Source organism: Colossoma macropomum, unplaced genomic scaffold (genome assembly GCF_904425465.1).
Source record: "Colossoma macropomum unplaced genomic scaffold, Colossoma_macropomum, whole genome shotgun sequence".
NCBI lineage: Eukaryota > Metazoa > Chordata > Actinopteri > Characiformes > Serrasalmidae > Colossoma > Colossoma macropomum.
In genome coordinates this window covers 3384509-3404362 of record NW_023494793.1, presented here as the reverse complement: position 1 = coordinate 3404362, position 19854 = coordinate 3384509, and the positions used below count along the sequence as shown (strand labels likewise).

Sequence of the window (19854 nt, the reverse complement as noted above, 5' to 3'; positions counted from 1 at the left end):
AAAAGCTCCCTCACAGAAAGTTACTACATGAAATGGTTATGAATTCACTGCCTGATGACTGAGACACTGTTTTACAAAGATTTTGGCCTTAAACTCCATTCATGGTGGAGGGATACATGCAGGGCGCTGTGAGGCAAAATAGTCCCCAAAGAAAACGTATTGTTTCAGATTTTCCACTATTTTCCATCATCAACATTCCATATAAACTTAGAAGACTCGTGTAGGTTCACTGGTGGTTCTGGATAGTAAATAAAATGTCTATATTTGTGTTGTAGTCATGGCGACCCCTGGTTCCTATCACCACCAGTGTTTTTGCCCTCACCCACTTCCACTCAACACTTAGATGTGCGTCACATCTACCTTACTGTCCACTCACGGCAGAAGGGAGGAGGCAACATGGAGGAGTAGACTATTCAAACAGAGTGCAGGTTAGCCATGCAAACTTAGCCTCAGTTAGCTAATCAGCTAACCGTGCAAACTTAAATTTTGCAATTCAAAACACTGATATGAAGTTTGAGCTTATTGTACATAACGTGTGAGTAACTGCTTTGTCTGTACACTGTAAACCTGGAGTAGATCTGTGATCTAATGACTTTCTGTTTGTTCTTGTTAGCCACGTAGCCTTTAGCATGCTAACAAGCCAGCCAGATGTCCCTGCTTTTTTGGTGGCCTGTCCCTGGCTGGAGCTGTCCCCAAGAAATGTCCCTGTTTTAACAGTGAGTGTGGTTACATGCACTCAATAATCCGATCATAATCACATATCTGCAGTTATCTGATTATTCAAATGGTCATGTAAACAGCACACTCTGATTTCTAAGATTGGAGTAAGGTCTAGAAATCTGATTAAGAAATCCGGTAAAGAGGCTGGATTTTAGCTCAGTAATCAGATTTCTCAGTGCATGTGAACTCTTACTCTGATTTCTTTCAGATTTCTCAGTCTGAGCATGTGTGAAAACTGCGGTACCGGAAATAAGCGAGCAGCGTCGCCGAGAGAAACCGACTATATGCTTGACAAAATGAAGGATTTGAATACTCTTCATCTTCTAGATGATGTGTGTTCATATTTTCAGGTAAAGTGGTGTGATGTTTAGAAAAAAGCTGCGGCATGAAGTTTTACATGATGTTTACGTCACGTCTTCATCTGTGAGTTTATTGGCTATTAGTCATGTAGACCCCGAGTTTCCCATTATCTGATTACCCAAGTGCATGTAATAGTTGATTGGATTACTGACAAAATCTGATTTTCTGCAGTTATAGAATTATTAAGTGCATAAATCTGATTTTCTGCAGTTATCGGATTATTAAGTGCATGTAAATGTGTTGATTGGATTACTAATAAAATCTGATTTTCTGCAGTTATCAGATTATTAAGTGCATGTAAATGTGTTGATTGGATTACTAATAAAATCTGATTTTCTGCAGTTATCAGATTATTAAGTGCATGTAAATGTGTTGATTGGATTACTGATAAAATCAGATTTTCTGCAGTTATCAGATTATTAAGTGCATGTAAACACACTCAGTAAGTTAACCCTTTTAAAGGCCAGGGCCCACCAGCAGTGCCAAAGTTTTATTACACACATTTATAACCTAAGAATTGCTCAGCCAGTTTGCACTGAAGTCCCTGTAGTTACTGAATAATAAGGCTTTGTGTATAATAAGCCTGGGATTTGGTGATTTTATGGGGTTAAAAACACACGGAAAACACAGAAAAGACCTGCAGCAGGCGGGCAGACGTCTCGTGTTGTGCTTGTTTTGGCCAGCAGAGGGGGCTCTTGCTGCTGTCTACTGACCACTGGATATTTTAATGAAATATTGACCGCTGAACTGGAAACATCCCTGGTTTTCATTTCAGAAATCTGGTCACCTTAACTGGCAGAGGGAAAGTGATGAAGCTGTATCAGCAGTCGTGTATAGTAGATGTAGATGGAGCCGTTTGTAACTTAAAGCCCAGCAAGTCAAGTGTTTTGGTGTTGAGATGTTGAGCATTGTAACCCCTTTAAAAAGCCACAGCCTGCTAATGTTTTATTACACCCTTCTATAACCCATCCTATTACTGTAAAACATTATCAACTGTCTGTAAAACACTTTGAACTGCCACCAGTATGAAAAGTGCCCTATAAATAAGGATAGTATTACATGTAAATGAAGATATTATGACCTAAGAATAGCTCAGCTAGTTTGCATTGAAGTCCCTGTAGTTAACAATAAGCCTTAGTGTGTAAAAAGCCTGGATTTTAAGGGGTTAATGTAGTTTATTGCTGTAACAGCTTTGTCCCCCAGCATTTTCAGGTCTAAAAGGGAAAAGCGTCAATGAATTCTGGGTAAGTTCTGCTGCTGAAGTCGATACTGGCGTTCGTTCGGTCCCTCACCCCTCCGAGGGCTCATCCAACACCCTTCACTTCAGCTAAAACAGTAATGGAACTGCCCTTAAGGTGGCGATGTGGATTCCCCCGCGGCTTGTTAAAGCCATTACTGAAGTTGGTTGGGGTCTCTATAATGAATCATTTCACACCACACCACTCTGAATGACTCTCAAGCACTAAATTATGTAGAAATTTTTCAATTTCAGTGGAATTCCCCTTTCTGCCACACGGTCCAGTAAAATAACACTTGTAGTCTTAGCTGCAGGTTCAGACAGGCTGTCGTGAGCAGTGGGCAGAGGAAAGCAGGCCACAGTGAGCGTTTACTAGCACTGCATCATTTCAAACAGGAGATTACTACATGTTGATAAGCACTGAAAATGTGCTATAAGCATTAATAACATGGCTATTAACGTCACTCTTCTAGGAGGAGAACTAGGCCTCCAGATGAAAGAGCTGAGCTAAACGGGTTACAGAGCCACTTCTGAGCAGTTACTGTCTGAATGTGGTAGATTTTATCTCTCTGATTTATCTCACTTTTGCATCACAGTCTTACCGACTAACTGCACAGCATGTTTGCGCTGCTGCTTATCTACCAATTCACTAATTCACTAATAATTCACACACTTGCAGACCATTCGTGAGGCTCTATCTGCTTTTCTGGCTACAACACGGTACCAGAAATGACCAAAACATGCATGTATATGAACGAAAAGGGCCACAGACTGAGACACACGCTCAAAGAGATGAAGCCAGAGATCAAAGATATCAGGTTCGTTCTTAACAGCTCACCAACACTGGAGGATAAGACTGGACTCAGAGTTAAAAGAGGGTTAAAAATCCATTCTGGTACCTTTATCGCTCTCACATTTAATGGGGAGCTCCACTAATTTTCCAAAATCTCCGTATAATTCAGTGTGTGAGGTGTAAACAGAGTGATTCACAGTGGTTTGGTGTTTATATGGAATGTTTAGGAATATTTATTTAATATTTAGGAAGCTGATGTTGGATACCCTTATTAATAACACATATACAGTGTAGATTAAAATGTAATAACCTAGACACTAAATCATAAACCGGTAATTTAATCACAATACAAAGCATTTTGGGAATAAACAGAGTTTATTTCATGGTACAAAATAGTAAGTATAATTCAGTAATAAAGTGTAATTATTTGTTTACAGTATTTTTTTGTCACAAAATGACCATATTTAATCTTTGAGATTTGGTCACCGCTTTTGACTATGAGGCATTCTGGATATTAATTATATTATAAGTTCATTCTTAATAATAGGTGGCTTTCTTAATTAGTATGCAGTCATCTACCGCTCCATTCATCACCAAGCATTTCTTAATTGTAAAATTTTAAAATTTCTTAATTTTAAAACGAGAATCTATACAATTTTACCACCATATTAGAATCACTTTAAACATTTATCTGCAACAAGGTTGTTTTATATGGTTGTAAACAGTGTAGGCTACTCTGCCTGTCGCCACAGACCTTTTTTAATATATAGTAAAGAAATGTACAGTAGGGAATACAAAAAACGATCATGACAAAAACAGACTTTAAAGGGGAATTCCACCAAAATTTCTGCATAATACAGAATTTGAGGTGTAAACAGAGTGATTCAGAGTGGTTTGGTGTGAAATGGTTCAGATCTCTTTACAGTGGTGGTGATAGGAACCAGGGGTCGCCATGACTACAACACAAATATAGACATTTTATTTACTATCCAGAACCACCAGTGAACCTACACAAGTCTTCTGAGTTTATATGGAATGATGATGATGGAAAATAGAGGAAAATCTGGAAATAATAAGTTTTCTTTGGGGACTATTTTGCCTTCGAACATCCTTCATGTATCCCTTCACCATGAATGGATTGAACTATGTATGAAGCCAAGCCTGAGCGCAGAACTGTCATAAATGTCTCAGTCACTAAAGAACGTATCTATAACAATTTCATGTAGTAACTTTCTGACAGGGAGTTTTTAGAGGGAGTTTTTATTATGCAGAATTTTTGAAAAATTGGTGGAGCTCCCCTTTAACATACTCCAAACAGCACTTTGTGGATGCAGTTTAATCTCACGCTAAAACACAAACATAAAACTGGTAGGTTTTTGTCTGATTTAACTTCTGAGAAGGCCAAAACAACAAATACAGAAATCTGGCCCTGTAGAGTCCGCTGTGCTCCAGCAGGGGGCGTTCACCAACACTGCTGCTCCTCCACAAAGCATTCACGACAGGAAACGACCAGCGCATGCTGCTGTGTCTAAAGGTAAAATTCAAACTTTTATCCTTTATTTCATAATTAAACCTCGTCTCTGAGCGGGTCTGTAGCCTATCTTCACATTTTAAAGCAGTCGCGCTGTTCAGGATTGTCTCTAAGACGCGTAACGTTAGATCTCCGCGGACTCCAGACTACAGCGCTAATCCGCGGTCCGAATTTTGACTCGTTTACATTAAAGTATTAAACGTAAACACAGAAAAGTAGAACAGCAGTAACGGCGTAGGGAGCTTAACCCGTTCGTAAAGTGGCTTTTGCTGAAATTTCAGCTTCGCGCAGCACCAGGGAGAGTCGTTTCGTTGCGCAGTGCATCATGGGAGTTGTAGTTCTTCGGTCGGAACTCCGAATTCGACGTCGGTTCGTGTTCAGAAATGAGCTCTGATTGTGAGCAGCGTGAGGGGCGCGCGCTGCGGTCCTTGTGCTGCAGTGACGCTCGCAGAAAAAGCAGTTTTTGCACAAACTGAAGTGAATTTTGCGGGATTTTGTGAGCTGCTCCGCACAACGCCTCAGTACTCCGTAGTTCCTGTTGCACTGCGGTGTTTACATGATCAGGGTTTAACGACCTGACAGCACAGGTGAGCAGCTATTATTATCAGTATTATTATTATTATTATTGTTATTATTATTACTACTATTATAGTTGATGTTTAGTTGGTGGATTGGTCACTGCGTGGACGTCGCGGCTGACTTTGTCTTTGTTGTGCTGCTGTGTAAATGAGACGGAGGGGTTTGTGTGTCTCTGCCCAGCAGGCTCTGTCATAATGGACGACCAGTGACAGAGAGAGAGAGAGAGAGAGAGAGAGAGAGAGAGAGAGATCTACCAAGAGGGAGAGAGAGAGAGAAATACTATGGGTGGGGAGAGAGAGAGAGAGTATAGAGAGACCTGTGAAGTATAAGAGAGAAAGAGACGTGTGAAAGAAGGGAGGGAGAAAGGGGTGTGAAGGATGAGAGAGGGAGAGGGAGAATAGAGAGACCTGTGAAGTAGAGACGTGTGAAAGAAGGGTGGGTGAGAGAGAGAGAGAGTATAGAGAGACCTGTGAAGTATAAGAGAGAAAGAGACGTGTGAAAGAAGGGAAGTAGAAAGAGGGAGAGAGAGAGAGATACCAGTGGTGTATAGAGAGAGTGAGAGAGTCATACCAAGGGTGAAGAGAGAGAGAGAAAGAGACGTGTGAAAGAAGGGAGGGAGAGAGGGGTGTGAAGGTTGAGAGAGGGAGAGGGAGAATAGAGAGACCTGTGAAGTAGAAACGTGTGAAAGAAGAGAGGGTGAGAGAGAGAGAGAGCAATACTAATGGAGAGCGTAAAGAGATAGGGAGAGAAATACCAAGGAAGGAGAGAGAAAGAGAGAGAGAGATATGAAGCATTGGCAAGAGAGAAAGAAGGAAAGGGTGGGGGGTAGGAGTATAGAGAGACGTGTGAAAGAAGGGAGGGAGAGAAATGTGCATAGGATGACAGAAGGAGAGAGAGAGAGATACCAGTGGTGGAGAGAGTGTAGAGAGATAGGGAGAGAGAGAAATACCAAGGATGGAGAGAGAAAGAGACAGAGATATGTGAAGCATTGGCAAGAGAGAAAGATAAGGGAAGAGAGAAAGAGACATGTAAAGAATGAGAGAAAGAGATGTAAAAGGAAGGAGATAGGACATACCAAGGGTGGAGAGAGAGAGAGAGACGTGTGAAAGAAGGGAAGAAGAGAGAGAGAGAGAGAGCGATGTGTGAAGGAGAGAGGGAGAGAGAGAAAGAGAGAGAGAGCGAGAGAGCGATGTGTGAAGGAGAGAGAGAGAGAGAGAGAGAGAGAGAGAGAGCGATGTGTGAAGGAGAGAGAGAGAGAGAGAGAGAGAGAGAGAGAGAGAGAGAGTTGGGGGAGACAGTGATGTGTCTGTATGTTAGTCTGGAGCGTCTCAGCGCCGCTGATTGGTGACTCTCTCGGTGAGATTTGCATAGCGCTGCTGTCGTGTCCTCTGATTGGCTGAGTGTAATGTATGCAGTGTGTGCCGCTCCGCCTGTGTGTGCGCTGCGCTGTTTGGTGGCCCTCAGGTTCTCCGTCTGCGCTGACAGCGGCTCATTATTATGGTCTGTTTTCCAGTTTGCACTGTGCTGGTACAGTCCGTCTGCAGGCTGTGGTCAGCAGTCCGGCTGCGGGTAGGCTGAGGGCTGGACCGTCTGAATCGCTGCTCCTCTCTCATGAGTCACGGTTTGAACAGTGCAGTGCGGAGGTGTGCACAGAAACTGAATCTCAAATGACTCGCCTGCGCGCGCTGCGGTGCCTGAGAGAGAGAGAGAGAGAGAGAGAGAGAGGGAGAGAGAGAGAGAGGGGGGGAGGGAGAGAGAGAGAGAGAGAGAGGGGGAGAGAGAGACAAACAAAATATATTTCTGTAGTATGTGTGTGTGGGTGGTATATAGAAATGATCATGCTGGATGATCTGAGCTGCCAGAGGGAGGCAGGTGTGTGTATATATGTGTGTGTATGTGATTGTTTTTGTACATTTTCAGCACAAAAACATCCAGACTGACGTGGTTCTTATTTTATGTATGTATATATATATATATATATATATATATATATATATATATACACACACACACACCGATCAGGCATAACATTCTGACCACCTCCTTGTTTCTACACTCATTGTCCATTTTATCAGCTCCACTTACTATATAGGTGCACTTTGTAGTTCTACAGTTACAGACTGTAGTCCATCTGTTTCTCTGATACTTTGTTAGCCCCCTTTTACCCTGTTCTTCAGTGGTCAGGACCCCCATGGACCCTCACAGAGCAGGTACTATTTGGGTGGTGGATCATTCTCAGCACTGCAGTAACACTGACGTGGTGGTGGTGTGTTAGTGTGTGTTGCGCTGGTACGAGTGGATCAGACACAGCAGTGCTGCTGGAGTTTTTAAACACTGTGTCCACTCACTGTCCACTCTACTAGACACTCCTACCTTGTCAGCCCACCTTGTAGATGTAAAGTCAGAGACGATGGCTCATCTGCTGCTGCACAGTTTGTGTTGGTCATCCTCTAGCCCTTCATCAGTGGTCACAGGACGCTGCCCACAGGACGCTGTTGGCTGGATATTTTTGGTTGGTGGACTATTCTCAGTCCAGCAGTGACACTGAGGTGTTTAAAAACTCTGATCCACTCAGACCAGCGCAACACACACTAACACACCACCACCACGTCAGTGTTACTGCAGTGCTGAGAATGATCCACCACCCAAATAGTACCTGCTCTGTGAGGGTCCATGGGGGTCCTGACCACTGAAGAACAGGGTAAAAGGGGGCTAACAAAGTATCAGAGAAACAGATGGACTACAGTCTGTAACTGTAGAACTACAAAGTGCACCTATATAGTAAGTGGAGCTGATAAAATGGACAATGAGCGTAGAAACAAGGAGGTGGTCATAATATTAAGCCTGATCGGTGTGTGTGTATATATATATATATATATATATATATACACACACACAATTAGGCCTGTTTAACTGTAATTAGTGCAGTTTGTGAACAAGGAATACAAATTTTTGTATTTGATTATTATTGTAGTATTTATTAGTATAGTATTATTGTTAGAGTGTTATAACATAGCAGTATATATGCAATATATTATGTAATAACTACATGTAGTGTACATACTTTTATATGTAGTACGCATTTACATATATGTATACAACAGTTTGTTCCTGTGGCATAATCTGATTGGTTGACAAGTTCTCCATTCGTGCTGATATTTGTGATAACAGTACATATTTTTTCACAATATCGGAACTATCATTCCGCTGGGCACCGTTTACAACTAATCATTAGTAAGTTTCATTTGACCTGCAACAACTGAACAACTAAACAAACTGTATTTGAGCTGAACAGAATCTAATTCAGCAAAGCAGACGGGCTGTGAAACGCTTTACCGTCTGACTGAACCGAACCACATTCAGCTTCATCTGGACGAACGCTGAAAAAGCTGAGCTCAACCTGATATTCACTCAGTTTTACGGCTCTGTCTGTAACGCAGAAGGGCTCTACTGTTTGTGGTGGAAGGAACTGCAGATATTAAGTTTGATACAGTGTTCAGGCTCCTCTGCTCTGCTCTGTGTTGTATTAAACCAGTAGATCACCGGATGCTGTGTGCTGTGGTGAAGAACATCACGGCTGATGATCTACTGTGCTCTCCTTCAGTTCGACCAAATCACAGGCGTGATGTTATTCACCACACTCGTTTGTGTATTCTATTGCTTCAGTAAAACATTTGTAGTATTGTCATTTGTAGTTATTGTTGTTATATATATCACATTTAATATTGTTATATATAATCTCATATACATATGAGGTCTAATATCATACATATATAATACATATTGGGCCTAATATAGTTGTATGCAGACACTTACATATACATAATATATATAGGACCTAATATTGTTAAATATAGGCACTTTCATATATATATATATATATATATATATATATATATATATATATATATGAATGTACATATGTAATGTATGTATTACATACAGGACCAAATATTGTTGCATATATGCGCTTTCCTATACATAATAAATATTGGATCTGACATTATTATACATAAGGACTATTATTGTATATAGGTACTTACTTAATATATGGAATATATTATTATTATATATAGGTATTTACATGTAAAGTCATATGCAAAAGTTTTGGCGCCCCTGGTCAAATTGTGTGTTTTGTTGATTTCCTAATAACTAAATAGAATAAATACATTTAGATTGTGCACTAAAGTTTCGCCGTCGAGGGCGCGTTAACTTATTTTTCACTCAGAAAACCAACAGAACAGGTCATTTGAGCAGAGAGTGTTCGGGCTTTTGTGTAGAGTGTATATATAATACATATGGGTCTTATTATTGGTAGTATTATTATGTATGGGTACTTTTATATAAATAATGCATATGGGATATATGCATATGTTCATCCCCATTTCCTGACATTGTATAAAAACAGACCTTGGTCTGTGTGTGCGTGTGTGCGCGCGCGTGTGTGTGTGTGCGTGTCAGTGTGTGTGTGTGTGTGTGTGTGTGTGCGTATGTGTGTGCATGTCAGTGTGTGTGTGTGTGTGTGTGTGTGCATGCATGCGCGCTGTGTTTGTCCCCGTTTCTGCTGCAGTACTGAATCCTCCCTTTTCTCTGTCACTGTCTGAAATGTCTGTTGTCCCCCAGGTGCCCTGCGGTGTATCGTGTCTTTCCGCGTCCGTCTGGACGGAGAGCAGAGCGGCAGCTGAAATCCCCAACGGCTGGAGGCTGCCACACACACTCTCCCGCGCTCCACACACACACACACAGATCCACACAGACCGGAGTCTCAGCATATGGCTGCGCCGGGACTCTGCTGAAGCTCTGACACGGGGAAAAACATGGACAAACGGAGGAGAAGGGACAGTCCACCCAAAAATGAGCTCCATCCTCACTGCTCTCACACACGTGCGCGTGATGGATGTTGTTTGAGCGCGTGTTAGGGCTGTCACCGTCACTTATATTAGCACACAAGTAATCTGACTGTTTAGTAGGATAAACACAAAATGACACAATAACGTACGCGAGCTGAATTCTGAATTAATCACATTATTACGTACGTTTACAGTCACTGTAGTCTGTACAGAAGAGCTTTTGCTATAGACAAAATCAACATATGACAACAAATGTTTAGATGCACAATGTGCTGCGGTTTAATTTCACAGATTCCAGGCTAATTTGTAGGCTAATCACATTTGGCCAGAACTCTTCTATTAGTGCGCTAGAACAGCTTTGAAGTCGTTAGCATTTAAACGACAGTGAAAGGAGCGGCTGCGCTCCCAAAAGGAAATTCTGCAGCTGGCAAATAAGTGGCTGATATCAAGTGTCCCAGCTGAGTAATTGCAGTCATACTGTGGGCTGTTATAGACAGTGAGTTAGCTTAGCTTAGCCTGTGTTGTTGTCTTTTTGAACGTCTTTGCTGCTTTGAACGTTTTTTCTACTGTACTGAGTTTTTTGCTACATCAACAGACAGTTGCGCCCAACTTGGAATTTATAGTGATTTGCTCCGTCCACACTGGCATATTTTTCCATACTTCCTCTGTACATATATTTGAGAAGCAAAATTTCGATTGGCTCCTTAAAGTTTAAGGTTCTGTAGAACGTACACATTAATTTCATACAAGATCCTGAGTCATTTATACTAGATACAGAATAATTCATACTAGATACAGAATAATTCATACTAGATACAGAATAATTCATACTGGATACTTAATAATTCATACCAGACACTGAATAATTAATTGTATACAATGAATATTTCAAACTAGATACTGAATAATTCATACTAGATACCAAATTATTCATACTTGATACTGAATAATTAATTGTAGACACTGAATAATTAATTGTAGACACTGAATAATTCATACCAGACACTGAATACTTCAAAGCAGACACTGATAAGGTCTTAAGATTAATAACTGAAGTATTTGCCCTCAAGGTGTTAATTTGTTAATTGATGATTTTTTATTTGATACGTTTAATCAAGTAATCGTGACAGCCCTGGTATGAGTGAGTGAGCGAGCGAGCGAGTGAGTGATGGAGTGGTCTCTGGAGAGGATGCGTGAGTGGGTGGCGGGGGGCATGCAGTCTGTGCGGGAGTGCGAGGGGGGGGCCCTGGGCACTGCCCTCTGCCTGGCACTGCTCTTCATCTGGTACTGTTACCGTGTGGGCTGTGAGCACAGCGTGCCCTCTCTCCGAGGCGGGTACACGCCCGAAACCCGCGGGGGCGGCGCCCTGCCCGCCAGCGTCCTGACCTCCGACCTCTCCAGCCGACTGGCATCGTCCAAACTCCGCCAGGTATCCTCTTACATTCCCCCTGAGAAAATACTGCTTAATCTGCTGGACTGATGTGGTGAAACTTTCACTCAGATTTATTAGAAATGAAATCAAACTAAAATTCTTTCATAATTTCTTAGGTTCATAATGTAAAGCCTCATGCAGTTCACATGAAACTTGTGTGATAGCCAACCACAACATCTTCAGTGTCTCAGTTTTGTTTCTGACACGGCCAATCAAAACGCTGATAGCATACCATGTGATCACATTGAATCATTTCAAATCAAGTAATATAATTGCAAACAAAATAACATTGATTGAGTGATTTTAATCCAGTATGAATCTGCAGTGTGTGTAGTTTTACAGTCTGACAGTAATAATTGTGGAGTGATTTTAATCCAGTATGAATCTGCAGTGTGTGTAGTTTTACAGTCTGATGGTAATAATTGTGGAGTGATTTTAATCCAGTATGAATCTGCAGTGTGTGTAGTTTTACAGTCTGATGGTAATAATTGTGGAGTGATTTTAATCCAGTATGAATCTGCAGTGTGTGTAGTTTTACAGTCTGATGGTAATAATTGTGGAGCGATTTTAATCCAGTATGAATCTGCAGTGTGTAGTTTTACAGTCTGACTGTAATAATTGTGGAGTGATTTTAATCCAGTATGAATCTGCAGTGTGTGTAGTTTTACAGTCTGACTGTAATAATTGTGGAGTGATTTTAATCCAGTATGAATCTGCAGTGTGTGTAGTTTTACAGTCTGACTGTAATAATTGTGGAGTGATTTTAATCCAGTATAAATCTGCTTCCAGCCAGTTGAAAGGACGTTCCACAGTGTAAAGCTAACTGTGGTATATACACTTAATATAATGCCAACAATCTAAACAACGTATTGATAAAACTGTTTCAGGTGGGTGGAGTCAGCGGAGGTGGGGGCGGAGCTACTGAAGAAGAACTGAACGGATTTGCGTACTGCCAGTCTCCGGAGTGTTTCCGCTGCTCGCGGCCGGGCGAGGGTCTGAACCAGCGGCTTTACCACAGCCTGCAGGACTACGCCAAGCGCTACACCTGGGCAGGTATGGGCCGGGTGCACAAGGGCGTGCGGGACCAGGGGCGCTACCTGCTCTGCAGCCGCCCGTCCATCCAGAAACCCGAGGTGTTCTTCTTGCCCGACCTGCCCTCGGCGCCGTTCTTCTCCCGTGAGGCGCAGAAGCATGATGTGGAGCTGTTGGAGCGCAGTTTTCCTGCTCTGCTGGCCGAGTTCGAGAGCGTGTACCGCTTGCCTTCGTCACGGACCGGATCCTCGCTCCCGCCGGGTTGGAAGGCCAACAGCACGCCCCGGGGCCACTGGTGGACCTTCTACCTGGTGAACCAGGGCACCCCCATGGCCCTGAACGCCCGCCGCTGCCCGCGGACATGGAGGGTTTTGGGTCAGCTCCGCACTTTCATCGCTAATAACGTTTTTGGGAACGCCTGCTTCTCCGTCCTGAGCCCCGGAGCCACTATCTCCGAACACTACGGTCCAACCAACGTCCGCCTACGCTGCCACCTGGGTAAGAGCGCCCTGAGAGGACTGAAAGGACAGAAGAAGTGTGAAAGTGTGTTACTGGTTTAGTCGCTTGCATGCCTGACCTGGTTTCTGGGCAGATAGTGAGCTTTATTGTGTTCTTGAAGGGGAATTCCACCCATTTTTATAAAAATTCCTTCATAATTTGTTGACATGTAAGCAGAGTAATTCAGAGTGGTTTGGTGTGAAATGGTTCAGTGGTGGTGATAGGAACCAGGGGTCGCCATGACTACAACACAAATATAGACATTTTATTTACTATCCAGAACCACCAGTGAACCTACACGAGTCTTCTGAGTTTATATGGAATGTTGATGATGGAAAATAGTGGAAAATCTGAAATAATAAGTTTTCTTTGGGGACTATTTTGCCTCACAGCGCCCTGCATGTATCCCTCCACCATGAATGGAGTTTAAGTTCTCTAAACTACCATAAAACAGTGTCTCAGTCATCAGGCAGTGAATTCATAACCATTTCATGTAGTAACTTTCTGTGAGGGAGCTTTTAGAGGTGGACGTCTGGTTCCTATCAGCACCACTGTGAACAGTTCTGACTCGGTAAGTTTATCTAGAACAGAGCGTTTCACACCAAACCACTCTGAACAACATTAAACTCTGCATGTGAGTCACAGTCATTACTGAATAATTCATAGTAGCTGGATAATAAGCTTAGGAATAATAAGCCTGCAGTCTAAGAGATTAGTATGGACTTCAGTCAGACTGGGTGTCAGTCAGTTTGTACTTAAAGCAGTGTTAATAGTTATATTAGCCCCTTTCATACTCAGAACCCGGGACAGTATCAGGATACTTTTACTGGTAATACTCAGGCTTTGCGTCGTTCACATGTGCAGCCCTTGTCAGACAGACGAGACCTTTGCCGTTTGCAAAGAATGTAAGTGTGAATTAAGAGACTCAGGTAAAACCACAAACTCGTCAGCTCACCTGAAAAGGCGACACGGTTTTGAAGCCGATGGAATTTCACCACATTGTGGTGGGGGTTCTCCAAAGAACTCAGACAAACCGTAGACCAGGGGTTGTATTACAGAACCTTCCTATCTTGGTTAGAATCTGACAGGTCAAGGTAAGATGTTTCACAAATTCATATTACAGAAGCAAATCTGATCTTAATTTAGGAATTTTATCTGATCTTACAGGATCTTATCTCCAGTTAGGAAATCTTAACCTACTCGATCAAAGTCGGCAAACAGTTGTCATGCCTGTTACCAAGCAACCAACCATACAAACACAGCTGAAACCCAAACACAACAACAGAATCAACATAATCAGGTTAGTTAGTCAAACAGCTACAGTTACTGATGTGAAAAAGGTCAAACACAGCTAAAGTGTGATAAACTGTAAGTAGTGAATACTGTGAGAGTGCCCCCTGCTGTTTATCAGAGCGTCGCCGCTCCCCAGTTTCAGTCTCCATTTCCCAAACGCTTTAGCCGAGCGCGCTAACGTTCCTCCTCCTAATAAACAGACACACGTTCAGCTCCGTCTCCTCATTATTCACCACCATCACTGTAATATTTCATCATCAACATTAACACACGAAGGTGATCAGAGGGGCGGTGGAGAGTCTGCAGCGTCTGAGATCTTTAAAACGCAGAGTTAGAAAAGAAAATCATCTCACAGTGAAAGCAGCGTTTTACAGTACAAATAAATGGAGCTCATTATGCTGGTAGTGAACTATGCTGCTGACTCAGCTGCCTAAAAACCATAGAAACGGACCTTAAACAGAAGTGAGGACCCTGTTGGGGTTCATCCTAAAGTTAGGACAGGATTTAGGAGGTTCAGTCTAGTTAGGATGTTTGTGTGATGCTGTTTTATTATCTGGAGTTCATGATGAGATTATGAAGTTAGGAACTGTTGCCTGCTGGTCAGAGTTACAGAAGAGAACGACAGGCAGTCGGTGCTGCGCCTGAGGGGGCTCCCAAGAGCGGTAAATCTAGTAGAACCCAAGTTTCTGGGGAAACTGAGGTCTGGCTGAAAGGAATTTTAAATATATGTAATTCTTAAACAGGCAATATAAAATACAGTTATTGTACGTATCAACCAAGAGGACACTGTCTGAAGGCAAAGGGGGAGGAGCTCAGCTAACCATCAAACAAGAGCTAACCACCAAGAGAAAGCTAACCATCAAACTAATCTAACCACCGAACTAAACTAACCACCAAGCTAAACTAACCTCCAAGCTAAACTAACCTCCAAGAGAAAGCTAACCACCAAGAGAAGACTAACCATCAAGAGACAGCTAACCCCTGAATGAAAGCTAACCACCAAGGTAAGCTAACCACCAAGAGAAAGCTAACCACTGAGAGAAAGCTAACAACCAAACTAATCTAACCACCAAACTAAACTAACCACCAAACTAATCTAACCTCCAAACTAATCTAACCACCAAGAGAAAGCTAACCGTCAAGCTAAGCCAACCACCAAGAGAAAGCTAACCTCCAAACTAATTTAACCACCAAGCGAAAGCTAACCACCAAGAGAAAGCTAACCATCAAGCAAGAGCTAACCACCAAGAGAAGACTAACCATCAAGAGACAGCTAACCCCTGAATGAAAGCTAACCACCAAGCGTAAGCTAACCACTGAGAGAAAGCTAACCACTGAGAGAAAGCTAACAACCAAACTAATCTAACCTCCAAACTAATCTAAACATCAAGCTAATCTACCCACCGAAGCTAAGCTAACGACGTGAGAAAGTTAACCACTGAATGAAAGCTAACGTAGCAAACATAACTGCAGGCTAGCTCATCTGTCTGCCTGTCGTCCGTCTGTCTGTCCGTTTAGCTGGCCTTACCGGTGTCCCCTGGATGCAGGTACATTACTGAAATCAATAAGAACCTTCTTTAAGGTTCTCCATATAAAATCTGGAGACTGATTTTAGTGAGTGGACACAGCGAGGTCCACAACACCACCTGTACACGTAGAGCTCGTTTCACTCATTTCTCCTCTTCACTCGCACCGTTGTGTTCAGCTTCGCTGCTCTAGCAGGCAGGTAGTGTTGGACTGAGGGCTGTCAATCACACACACTCATCAGAATATTAGGCCACGCCCAGGCACTTCTCAGATAGAGCTGATAGGCGATTTTAGTGTTTTGTTTTATTATTATGTTTCTGTATTTTGTATCATTCAAATTTTGCTGTATGTATAACACTGTATATCACAGCATATAACGCAGTGTGACAGTGTTAACTACATTTTAGCGTGTATCATGTCCACTGTGTTCCCTGGACTTTTAAAGGTGAGAGTGTGAGCTACTCAGTTGGGAAGGTGTGTGTATGACTCTGTGTGATGTGTGTGTGTGTGTCTGCAGGACTGAAGGTGAGTGTGTGTATGACTCTGTGTGATGTGTGTGTGTGTGCAGGTCTGAAGGTGTGTGTATGACTGTGTGATGTGTGTGTGCAGGTCTGAAGGTGTGTGTATGACTCTGTGTGATGTGTGTGTGTGTGCAGGTCTGAAGGTGTGTGTATGACTCTGTGTGATGTGTGTGTGTGTGCAGGTCTGAAGGTGTGTGTATGACTCTGTGTGATGTGTGTGTGTGTGTGTGTGCAGGTCTGAAGGTGCCCTCGAACTGTGAGCTGGTTGTCGGTGGGGAGCCGCAGTGCTGGTCTGAGGGAAGCTGTCTGCTGTTCGACGATTCGTTCCTGCACACGGCCTTTCACGATGGTGAGAGAGGCTGTGTCCCAAACTACCATCTAGTCACAATATAGCACACTGTTTTGGGCTGTGTCCTGAAGCTATGATCTTTCACTATATAGAGCACTATCTTAGAGTTTGTCCTGAAACTGTGCCTTGTTCACTGTATAGTGCACTGTTTTGGACTGTGTCCAAAACTAGCCCTGTTCACTATAGAGAGCACTATTTTTGCCTGTGTCTGAAGCTATGAAATATTTACTGTATTGTGCCCTTTTTTTAAGCTGTGTCTAGAACTATGTGCTATTCACTATGTAGTGCACTATTTTGGGATGTGTCTTGAAACAATGGCTTGTTCACTATGTAGTGCACTATTTTATTCTTGAAACTATGCCCTATTCACTGTATAGTGCACTGTTTTGGGGCTGTGTCCTGAATCTACACCCTGTTCACTATGTAGTGCACCATTTTGGGCTGCATCCTGAATTTACACCCTGTTCACTGTGTAGTGCACTATTTTGGGCTGCGTCCTGAAACGATGTCCTTTTTACTATATTGTGCACTATTTTGGGCTGTGTCCTGAAACTATGCGCTGTTCACTATGTAGCGCACTATTTTGGGCTGCGTCCTGAAATGACGTCCTTTTCACTACATTGTGCACTATATTGGCTGTGTTCTGAAACTATGCCCTTTTCACTATATAGTGCACTATTTTGGGCTCTGTCTTGAAACTACACTCTATTCACTGTACAGTGCTCTGTTTTGGGCTGTGTCCTGAAACTATGCCCTTTTCACTATATAGTTCACTATTTTTGCCTATGTCTAAAGCTATGGAGCATTTACTATATTGTGCCCTTTTTGGGCTGTGTCCTGAAACAGTCCCCTATTCACTATATAGTGCAATATTTTGGGCTGTGTCCTGAAACTATGCCCTGTTCACTATAGAGAGCATTATTTTGCCTGTGTCTAAAGCTATGGAATAATTACTATATTGTGCCCTTTTTAGGCTGTGTCCTGAAACAGTCCCCTATTCACTATACAGTGCTCTGTTTTAGGCTGTGTCCTGAAACAGTCCCCTATTCACTATACAGTGCACTGTTTTAGGCTGTGTCCTGAAAGAATCCCCTATTCCCTATACAGTGCTCTGTTTTGGGCTGTGTCCTGAAACTTTGCCCTATCCACTATGTAGAGCACTAATTTTGCCTGTGCCTGAAGCTGTGCATTTTACCAAACTATTCGCTATTTTAGGCTGTGTCTAAATATGCTGTGTGTCCTGATACTGCTTTCTTCACTATATAGCACACTGTTTTGGCCTATGTCCTTAAATTATGTCCTGTTCACTTTGTCACAGGCCTTCTAATCTAGACCTCAATTGGATTTGTGCCCAAACGTTTTCTTAAAACTGTATAGTACGTATTTAATTGTCCAACACTAGTATTTTAGTGCACAATTGGGACACAGCCATTGTGGTATCTGTGCAGTTTTAATGCCTCTCCGTTTAAAAGCTTCATAATAAAGCAAATCTTTTCCGCGTGTTTGTGTTTGCGTGGCCTCAGGCTCTCCCGAAGACGGCCCCAGAGTGGTCTTCATGGTGGATCTTTGGCATCCAAACGTGGCGGCGGCTGAGCGGCAGGCGCTGGACTACATCTTCACTCCGGGACGCTGAGAGAGAAGAAGATAAAGAGATGGAAAGAGGTGGAGAGAGAGGGAGGGATGGGTGAGACGTCTTACATACCGGTGGAAAATAATCATGATGAATGAGAGGAACTGAGACTGAACTGAGTGAATAATAAAAGTTGCACATTTTTCTGTACATAAGTGTGTCCTGATGAACCCGGATGGTTCATTCTGTCCTCAGAGATGCTTCTGACCCAAACTAATGTACATTATGGATGTTTACAGACACGATCCAGTCTAAAACAGTACAGCAGAGCAGTGTAAACACGACGACCTGAGCGAAAACAGTTCTAATTGTTCATTTTCTTTTTTCCTCTTGCAACCTAGCTGTACTCTTTCAGGGTAGAAACATCACTTATAAAACGTTTGAATCACAAAGACGATGCACTTTTTAAACTCTGGTGGAAAAGCCAGGCTGTGATTGTACGGAAAGCACACGAGTATATATGTGGTACTTTGCTCTGCACCTTCAGGCCTGCGGCGGGTGATGTAAACAGTCGTGAAACTGAAGCGGACAGTAGCGACGGCGGCTCTGACGTGTTTACAAAGCGTTTAAGTGGACTTTACGTATGGACGAGTACAGAGATGCACTACCAGCTATTGTGTATAAATGAACTTCCATCTTATTCCGCACTAGAGGCAGGTCGTTTTTTGTCGCTCCGAAGCCTGTTTCCCTCGTTCCTCTTCACGATTCTGACTCGTCCCATCAACCAGAGCAGGAAAATCAGCCGCTTTGTTTTTCTGTGTAGTATTAAAGCACCGCAGAACCACATCTGAGACGTCATACCAAATAGAGTACCTTTTTTAGCCTGATGTCCAAAGAATATGTGCACAGAACACTGCAAAGGTCTAATTTATGTTTAAAAAACAGGCTTATTTCTCTTTTATATCGGTTATTTATCTATATATAATACATTTAATCCTACGAAAAGAACAAGAAAACCAGTCGGTTACATAATAAACGGGAAATTGTCCTTTTTCAAAACCATTTGTAATGACACGGCCTATTTTGTGCACACAGTCAATAGCAGCTTAAATGTAATTAAGTGTATATATTCAGCCCACAGCAGTTTAGCCACGCCCATTCAGCCCACAGCACTTTAGCCACGCCCATTCAGCCTAAAGCAGTTTAACCTCGCCCATTCAGCCCACAGCAGTTTAGCCACGCCCATTCAGCCCATAGCACTTTAGCCACGCCCATTCAGCCTAAAGCAGTTTAACCTCGCCCATTCAGCCCACAGCAGTTTAGCCACGCCCATTCAGCCTAAAGCAGTTTAACCTCACCCATTCAGCCTACAACAGTTTAGTCCCGCCCATTCAGCCTACAGCAGTTTAGTCCCACCCATTCAGCCTACAGCAGTTTAGTCCCGCCCATTCAGCCTACAGCAGTTTAGCCCCACCCATTACGCCTATAGCAGTTTAGCCCCACCCATTCAGCCTACAGCCATTTAGCCCCACCTATTCAGCTACAGCAGTTTAGCCCCACCC

General features: G+C 42.7%; 1 protein-coding gene across 1 annotated transcript; it reads left to right on the top strand.

Annotated features, from left to right (window-relative positions):
• Positions 1-4575: 4575 nt before the first annotated feature.
• asphd2 (aspartate beta-hydroxylase domain containing 2) lies at positions 4576-19510 on the top strand. The gene is made up of 5 exons (XM_036578212.1): positions 4576-4644; positions 9844-11499; positions 12390-13032; positions 16609-16722; positions 18246-19510. The coding sequence occupies exons 2-5, from the start codon at positions 11239-11241 to the stop codon at positions 18353-18355; spliced, it is 1128 nt and encodes a 375-aa protein (XP_036434105.1). The 5' UTR covers positions 4576-4644; positions 9844-11238; the 3' UTR covers positions 18356-19510.
• The last annotated feature ends 344 nt before the right edge of the window (positions 19511-19854 follow it).

Coding starts and splice junctions, on each gene's coding strand:
- asphd2 (XM_036578212.1), top strand. CDS start 11,239: ATGGAGTGGTCTCTGGAGAGGATGCGTGAGTGGGTGGCGGGGGGCATG. Junction 11,500..12,389: donor CATCGTCCAAACTCCGCCAG/GTATCCTCTTAC, acceptor AAACTGTTTCAG/GTGGGTGGAGTCAGCGGAGG. Junction 13,033..16,608: donor CCGCCTACGCTGCCACCTGG/GTAAGAGCGCCC, acceptor GTGTGTGTGCAG/GTCTGAAGGTGCCCTCGAAC.